Source organism: Mobula birostris, chromosome 13, assembly GCF_030028105.1.
Source record: "Mobula birostris isolate sMobBir1 chromosome 13, sMobBir1.hap1, whole genome shotgun sequence".
In the NCBI taxonomy this organism is placed as follows: Eukaryota; Metazoa; Chordata; class Chondrichthyes; order Myliobatiformes; family Myliobatidae; genus Mobula; species Mobula birostris.
Genome location: NC_092382.1, coordinates 52,603,877 through 52,613,242, shown reverse-complemented (window position 1 = coordinate 52,613,242; position 9,366 = coordinate 52,603,877). Strand labels below are relative to the sequence as shown.

The 9,366-nt window shown below is 43.7% G+C and overlaps 1 protein-coding gene across 2 annotated transcripts in view; it reads right to left on the bottom strand.

The window, feature by feature from the left end:
• Positions 1–5,593: 5,593 nt before the first annotated feature.
• The window catches only part of LOC140206841 (uncharacterized), a 29,620-nt gene continuing 25,847 nt past the window's right edge, over positions 5,594–9,366 (bottom strand). For both annotated transcript variants that reach the window (XM_072275085.1, XM_072275084.1), the window contains exon 2: positions 5,594–8,412. In XM_072275085.1, the coding sequence (XP_072131186.1) occupies positions 6,969–8,021 (1,053 nt within the window). In that variant the 5' untranslated portion in view covers positions 8,022–8,412 and the 3' untranslated portion in view covers positions 5,594–6,968. The remainder of the gene's footprint in view (positions 8,413–9,366) is intronic.

Below are 9,366 nucleotides of genomic sequence, written 5' to 3'. Positions count from 1 at the left end.
GAGCTCCTATCTGATTTTGAAGGCCTAATAATACCATTTTTCAGCATATATTCAATTTCTTGCTCAGCCAATTTACGCTTTTCTACGTTCATGCAATATGAGTGCTGTTTAATTGGTTTAGCTTGACCAATATCTACGTCATGTACTGCGACCGTGGTTTGCTTGGGAAAGTCGGGAAATAAATCTTTAAAATTCAGAATTAATTTCTCAGCTGTTGTTCTTCCTTTGGCTGCAGATGAGCCAACTTGTTATCAATGTTTTCTAGAACAACCAAGTTCATTAGCCTAACTGGGACCATGTCTGGCTTGTGAAAAATCTCAGGCTACGTCCACACTAGACCGGATAATTTTGAAAACACCGGTTTGGCGTAAAAACGACAGGTGTCCACACCAGGCAATTTTCAAAATACCTCTGTCCTCATTAGAATGGATATTTGGGTGAATCTCCTCCTACTGGGCATGCGCAAGACACACGGAAAAACAAGCGAAGAGGAAACGGTGTACTTGGTGCACGTTTGTCCAGTTGGACTAGAGAAACTTAAATGGAAATTGCCAAACAAAAGACTTGGTGCGCATTTGTCCAGAAACACTTTCTACAGCCATAGTCTCTTCACCGATGAAAGGGACGACAGGTACAACTAAATGAAACAAGGCTTGTTACTAGGCAAAAGTGAAATTTGCTGTTACCTCATTTGTTTGCCTTTACCTTGGCCATGTCTTTGTGTATTATTTTGGTGTATTTAACATGTGCAATAGAATGAGTTACTGGGCAAAGGTGACAATTGCATCTATTGAATGTTTGCACAAGCAATACATTAATACATTACACAAGCGTAGCGGTGGACGAACCCAAGTGCAGAACGTGGGCGTGGGGACAGAGTCGGGAGGCGTTATCACCGTAGCTAGCGTGGAATCGGTTTCCAGGGGAGTCTTTACCTGAAGTCTTGGGTTTGGAGAGAATCCAGGAGCGATGCTAGACTTAGAGCTAACAGTCCTATGAACCATGAACCAAGGTTACTCACACTGGAGTCGACCAACGAACTGTCAGCTCGTTGTTGTGATCACAGGGTCTTTATCCTGCATTTTCTGATGGAAAGCAGGTGTGTGTGTGTAAGTGGAACCTGGGAATGATTGGAAATTAAATGAGGGGATTGAAGCCCAATTCCTGAGGTAAACAGTAAGGTGGGGGATTGCCAGAAGGGTCCGTGACAAATAAAGTGCCTTGTTGAATGTATAAAACATGTCTGCATCAGTGTTATCTTGTATTTCCATACAATGTTACATTAGGCTGTTACACATCTATTGTCAAAGAAGTACTTGCATAAATAGGTAAACTACCTTCATACAAGCAAGGACAGAAAACAGGGCAAAGTAAGTATACTTATTTATTCAGTAAGGTACGGATCAAAGTAGCTCCCCCAGGGCAAGCCAGGACGGAGATAATGAGGAGGAATCGGTGAATCTGTCTTTGATTCTCAGAGAGATTCATGAGTTCCGACAAGATAACAACAAACAGCTGGAAGATATTAAAGGAGAAATAGTAAAAACTCTGTGTACGTACATCTATTGAAGCTTCTGGACACATCTTCAGTGATGATCCTGGAATCATCGGGTGTTTCGGGTCTTTCAACATCATACAACCTCCTCCAGGTGACCCAGCCGGGGCTGATCAGGTCCCAGCTTGTGTCCAGATGGCTAGCTACTTACGAATCCATGGCTCCCCTCTTTTGAGCCACAGCCATCTTGAGGCCCTCTCTGCCGCATCAGTGGTACTGCGGATGGCTCTCCTCTTCCCCTCTCCCTCGATGCCCAAAATGCTGAAGGTTCTAACTAAAGAACGGGCTACGAATCCCCTGCAACCAACCTCCACTGGGAGACACCTTGTTTTCCATCCAGCCTGCTGACAGTTGCTGACCAGTCCTGCGTACTTGGAGAGCTTCCTTTCAAAGGCCTCCTCCAAGCTATCTTCCCATGGGACTGTCAGCTCCAGCAGCACCACTTGCTTAGTAGACTCAGACACTACGACAACGTCTGGTCGCAGGGTGGTGGCTGCGATATGGTTGGGGAACTTCAGCTGCCCATCAGAAGTACTTGCATAAATAGGTAAACTACCTTCATACAAGCAAGGACAGAAAACAGGGCAAAGTTAGTATACTTACTTATTCAGTAAGCTATGGGTCAAAGTATTTGGTAAGTACATTTCTAACTCTTCTGGCTTCAGTATTGTTGCCGTCTGTTCTGAAATTGATAGGTTGTGTGGGGGGTTGCGTTCAAGAAAACAATGAAATGTCGCGCTGCCGCCATCTGTTCTGGCACGTCATGACAGCGTTTTTAAAAATATCCATTTACCCCGTCCACACTGCTCTGCACAATCGACGTTTACAGATTTACACACTCTGGAGGGCGTTGAAGAAAATCTCTGTTTTTGGGGGAGGAAAACACCATTTCAGTGTGGACAGAGGGTCAAAACGAAGACAGAAAGCTTTGGTTACGAATTTATCCAGTCTAGTGTGGACGTAGCCTTAGATGAGTCAATTGTTTCATTCTCAGCATTGCCAGATGCATATATTTTGACAACAACACTCACAGATGCTGCCTGCTTGACAAAATAAGGCTTTATCATATTTATGTGTACCACCTATGTTAGCTTATGTCGGTCGGGTGTTTTAGTAACATAATTCACATCATTACTTTGAGAGACTATTTCATACGGTCCATTGAATTTCGCCTGAAGTGGATATGTCAACATTGAAAATAGGGCAAGCACCTTATTCCCCACCTCGTATTTTCTTCCGCAAGCCCACTTATCAAACCAACACTTCATTTTGTTTTGAGAAATCTTTAAGTTTTGTCTCACTAGACTACAAGCTTGGTGTAGTTTATTTTTGAACTTCAAAACAGTCTAACAGGTTAACATGTACATCCCCATCAAACCACTGTTCCTTTAACAAGGCCAAAGTTCCCCTCACTCAATGACCAAATACAAGTTCAAAAGGACTAAAGCCCAGTAATTCCTGTACCGACTCTCTTACTGCGAACAAAAGCAAATGTATTCCTTCATCCCAGTCTTTTCCATTTTCAACATGGTATGTCTTAATCATTGTTTAGAGGGTAGAAGGAAATGTTTCTAAAGCCCCTTGTGATTCCGGATGGTGCTCAGACAATGTAATTTGTTTAGCTCCCAGTTCATAAAATACCTGCTGGAACAATCCAGGTGTAATATTACTTCCTTGATCAGACTGGATTTCTTTAGGTAAACCAAATAAAGTAAAAAACCTGTTAAGAGCTTTCGCCACAGTTTTAGCTTTAATATTTCTGAGAGTTATTGCTTCTGGGAATCTGGATGCAGTACACATAATATTTAGCAAATACTGATGGCCAGATTCAGTCTTTGGCAATGGGCCAACACAATCCACTATAACTTTGGAAAAGGGTTCACCGAATACAGGTATAGCCAAAGTGGGCCACTGGGGTGACCTGATTAGGTTTACCCACAAATTGATAAGGGTGACAGGTTCTGCAAAAGGTCACAACATCTTTCCTTAAATTAGGCCAGTAAAATTGTTTCATAATCCTGTTTACCATTTTATTCACTCTGAAATGGCCACCTCAGGGCATACTGTGGGCCAAAGCTAAAATTTTAGTCCTATAAACTTTAGGGACAACAACTTGGTGAACAATTGCCCATTCCTCACTCACAGGTATAGCAGGTGGCCTCCACTTCCTCATTAACACTCCATCCTTGAGATAATAGCCAACTAGTACTTTCTTAATCTCATTATCTGAGAAAGCTGTTTCTTTTAAAGCTTCAATCTCAGGGTCTTGGTTCTGTTCTGCTATAAACTCCTTCCTAGACAGGAATAAATCTTTCTTATCAGACTTACTACCTGAGTCCTGTTGAAACAAAGAAGGCAGAAAAGTCCCTGACAAGTCATCATAACCCGAATCCTGATTTTGGCTGTCATGGGTATCAGAATCATGCTGCACAGAACTGTCTGCATTGGCAGACTTTTTAGCCATACTTTGAGTTACTGCGCAGGAAGGATAAATGTTAAAATCCATCTGTGGGTCGTCAGTGGTTGGCTTAGTTGTCAACTGCACTGCAGGAACGACTTTACCATCTGCCCGGTCATTCCCTAACAGCAAAGTAACATCTTCCACCGGTAAACTGGAGCATAATCCAATCTTAACAGGTCTCGAAACCAACCCTGACTAAAATTATCCTGTGCAGTGGCACAGAAAACATGCCACCCCCAATGCCTTTAATAAGATTTACCTCACCTGTGTTAGTCTCATCACCAAACTTTAGAACACTGTCTAATGTAAGTGACTGAGAAGCCCCAGTATCTCAAAGAATTTTCATAGGTACCAGGGTTGACCTTTCCTTTATTAATACAAACCCATCTGACATAAAGTGATCGAATACCTTCTGAACAAGAGGAATTCTGCAGATGCTGGAAATTCAAGCAACACACATCAAAGTTGCTGGTGAATGCAGCAGGCCAGGCAGCATCTCTAGGAAGAGGTACAGTTGACGTTTCGGGCCGAGACCCTTCGTCAGGACTAACTGAAAGAAGAGCTAGTAAGAGATTTGAAAGTGGGAGGGGGAGGGGGAGATCCAAAATGATAGGAGAAGACAGGAGCGGGAGGGATGGAGCCAAGATTTGGACAGGTGATTGGCAAAGGGGATATGAGAGGATCATGGGACAGGATGTCCGTGGAGAAAGACAAGGGGGGGGGGGGAGAACCCAGAGGATGGGCAAGGGGTATAGTCAGAGGGACAGACGGAGAAAAAGGAGAGTGAGAGAACAAATGTGTGTATAAAAATAATAATAAATAACGGATGGGGTACGAGGGGGAGGTGAGGCGAATACCTTCTGAACTCAGTCAGACCTCTCAGTCCTTAACTGAGCCTCAACAGAATGTGGGTTTATAGGTGCTTCAACATACTGATCACAGGCATTTGGAACTGACTCCTTTTCCTTTTTCTTCTTCAGGATGGAAAAATTAAGACATCATATGACCAGCTTTCTTACAATAGTAACAAGTAAGACCAGAATATTTCTCCTTCAACTGCTTCCCTTCATCCTTACTCTTGTTATTAGTTCCAGCATTAATTTCTGGTTTACCCTGGTTATCCCTGCTGCTCTTTTGGAAGCTTTTATTCAGGGTGAACTCATGAGTTATGGTTAAAGCAAACTCATCTGTGAATCTAGCAGACTCCTGCAAAGTGGCAGCATCCTTTTCATCTAAATATGTCTTTATGTCATCAGGGACGCACCTTTTGAATTCTTCAATTAAAACCAACTCTTTCAAGCTGTTAAAATCATCATTTACATTTTTATATATGTGCCAGTGGTCAAAACACACAAACTTCTCATAAGCAAATTTCATACAAGTCTGGTTCAGAGATTTCCTCAAATTTCTAAACTTTCCAACTCGTAAGCTTTGAGCACAGCCTGTGTCATAATCAGCTGCTTCATCAACTGTCAAAGCAGAATAGGCTTGCTGAGCCTTCCCCTTAATTACACTTTGTAAGAGAATAGGCCAACCCTCTTTTGGCCACTTTATACTCTGAGCAAACTTCTCAAAATGCTGAAAGTATTTATCAACCTCTGCCTCATCAAATGGAGGTACCAATTTAACTTCCCGACTGGCCTCAAACTTATCACCAGAGTCTAACACTAGACCCCTTTGCTGCAATCTCTCTTATCTTTTCCAGCTCAAACAGCCTCTGTCTTTCTGCTTCCTCCCTGTTTTTCTGCCTCTCTAGCCTCAAACTGCCTCTGCCTTTCCACAGCCTCCATCTTTAATTTTTCTAACTTGTACGGGAGCTCAAGCTCACTAAGTTTACTTTCCAGAAACACCTCCAACTCTTCCACTTTAAACACACCCTCATATACATAATGTTCAGCTATTGTCCTCTGCATCTGTGCCTTCCTCATTGTTGATTTCACCTTAGCAAGTTCTAACCTTTTAGCAATACTCAACAACTCAATCCTTCTGGCGTCTTCTAATGCCTCAGAGGTTGGTGCTTCCAGAAATCTATCAACATCCATTGCTGGTGATTTTCCACACACAAATAAATCAAAAGGGATTTCCCCAATGAAATTGATAATTAATCAATCAATATGCCCCCAAATTTGTTCATATCCCAGACGTAGGCCCTAATTTTGTTACGAACCGTAATGCTTTAGAAACGAACCAGCAGCAATAGACTGGAGTCTGGTTTTGATGTGAAAACCACTATCTTTATTAGTGTCTACTTATAAATAATAACTTAAGCAAGATAAACAAAAGTTAACAGTGTTACGTGTATATATGTGTGTAAGTATTACTCCCAAGCTATTGAACGCAGGGGAAACAAGGCTTAGGGTCTTGAGATGATAAAGTATGGAAGTTCAATTCATCCATGGAATAGGTGATGAGACAGAGATATTTGTAATCCAGGGTAAATGTCCAGAGGAGGGAATCATGTCGAATTCCACAGGTTCCACGGTGGTAAAACAAGAGAACAGTCGCTGTAGATTTTATCCGTCATCGTTCCAAATCCACATACGAATTATCACCGAAAGTGACTTGTCACAAGGGGTATCATCCTCAAGTGAATTCCCACATCACACGCAGTCAAGGGTTAACACACAACTGGTCTTCACAGGATACTCCAAATCCAATCCACTCCTATAGTTCAAAAGAGGTGATAACCACACATTCGATGTACGCTGAATCGATAATTAACCCACCCTTGTGGGCATAGGAAAGTTCTAAACAGTGACCCTTGGCCACTAGTTCCTTTGTTTCGATCCTTCCATTTTACCTCCTTCGTCTCTGACTCTGAGTGTCCGTGTCCTCGGTTAAATCTAAACAAGCTGCAAGCAATGTAAACAAGCCGTAAGTCAGACTGATTCACCTTCTTAATCTCTCTCTCTCTTTTAAAATGAATGTCCATAGCAAACAAAACCAAGGGATTCATAACAACGGCCACTCCCCAGTGTGAACTGACTGGTGTGCCAGTAGTTTGGAAGATTGAGTGAATCCTTTACCGCATTCTGAGCAGGTGAACGGCTTCTCCCCAGTGTGAACTCCCTGGTGTCTCTGTAGGTGGGATGCATGAGTGAATCCCTTCCCACATTCTGAGCAGGTGAATGGCCACTCCCCACTGTGAACTGACTGATGTGCCAGTAGTTCAGATGACCAAGTGAATCCTTTCCCACATTCTGAGCAGGTGAATGGCTTCTCCCCAGTGTGAACTCGCTGGTGACTCTGTAGGGTGGATGAGTGAGTGAATCGCTTCCCACAGACTGAGCAGGTGAATGGCTTCTCCCCAGTGTGAACTCGCTGGTGACTCTGCAGGGTGGATGACTGAGTGAATCCCTTCCCACAGACTGAGCAGGTGAACGGCTTCTCCCCAGTGTGGACTCGCTGGTGTCTCAGTAGGGTGGATGACAAAGTGAATCCCTTTCCACAGTCCGAGCAGGTGAATGGCTGCTCCCCAGTGTGAATTCGCTGGTGAGCCATTAGGTCAGATGACTGAGTGAATCTCTTCCCACAGACTGAGCAGGTAAATGGCTTCTCCCCAGTGTGAACTCGCTGATGACTCTGCAGGTTGGATGACTGAGTGAATCCCTTCCCACAGACTGAGCAGGTGAATGGCTTCTCCCCAGTGTGAACTCGCTGGTGACTCTGTAGGGCAGATGAATCAGTGAAACTCATCCCACAGACTGAGCAGGTGAACGGCTTCTCCCCAGTGTGAACTCGATGGTGTCTCTGCAGGGTGGAAGAGTGAGTGAATTTCTTCTCACAGACTGAGCAGGTGAACGGCTTCTCGCCAGTGTGAACTCGATGGTGTATCTGTAGGTTGGATGACTGAGTGAATTTCTTCCCACAGACTGAGCAGGTGAATGGCTTCTCCCCAGTGTGAACTCGATGGTGTTTCTGTAGGGTGGATGAATCAGTGAATCTCTTCTCACAGACTGAGCAGGAGAATGGTTTCTCTCCTGCGTGAACTCGCTGGTGTAACATTAGGTCAGATGACCGAGTGAATCCTTTACCAGAAATTGAGCAGATGACCAGCCTCCGATTGGTGTGTCCACAGGTGGGATGACCGACTGAATCTTTTCTCACACACAAAACAGATGAATGGCCTTGCACAGTGTGATCTTGCTGATGACCCTCAACTGAGATGGCCAAGTGAATCCATTTCCACTGTCTGAGCAGGTGAATGGCCTCTCCCCGTGTAAAACGACTGGCATGCCAGTTGGTCAAATGACTGAGTCAATCCCTCCCCACAGTCTGAGCAGGAAGGATGGTCGATTGAATCCCTTGCTCCACTTCTTAAATATCTAGACAGAGACAGCAAAACTGGCGCGTCGTGTTTGAGATTCCTGTAGACAAATTCCTTCTTGTGTCTAACCTGTAAAAAAATTTACAAAATCCATCAATGGGTGTAGGACAACATTTCAGATGAGATTACTTGAGTTGCCAAGATTTGATCTGGTATTACTGTTAGTGAAGTTCAACCCAAGTTGAAGAGAGAAATTATCTTCAAACTGGGCACAGTGCTGGCATCTGGAATGACTATCAATTCCCTGATGATCTTCCTGTCTCTGTAAGAATGGGGCATTTTGCTGTCTCCAATTTGTGCCTTGGGTCAGTTTGACTCTCTCCATTGGTATTATTCCCTGTTCCTGCTAAGCTGCATGGGTGCCTGGCCCCTCTCTTCAGGTCATATCCATCACCCCCTCCAACTCCCAAATGATCTGGAATTCATCCATTTCTAGCTCAAACTCCCTAACATGCAGGGTTACAAGCTGCAGCTGGACGCACACCTAGCAGGTGAGGATGTCAAGGACACTTGAAGTCTCCCCACCTTCCCACCAATGTCCCATCTAATTTGTAATGAGCCGTGTGCCAAAAAATCTTGGGCTGTGCAATTTTTACCCAGTGACAATAATATGTGCACACTGAACTTTAAATAGAGGTATTCATTTTAACAGCTAGTAAATCACTGTCAATAAGAACTTTGATATCCTCTGGATTTGATCAAGTTCATCTGCACTCTCACACAACCTATGTAGCAGGCCTGTAGAGGGTTAGGAAGAATTTTCTCACTCCAGCTTTTGCACACCATCCATATCTGATTTGCTTGCTAAATGACACTTTTAAAAGTCAGATTTCCAAATATCACTCCACTTCCTCCCACTTGCAAATTCTCCAGCAACTTTTGCATCACCACAATAAACACAGATTCTGTATCGTACATAAATATTTCCCCTGAACCCTCCCCCCAGGTGACTGTCGGTGCTGAGCTTATTGATGGCAATGCCAATGAGTATGAAGGGAAAGGCAGTACTCTGTCCGGCACATT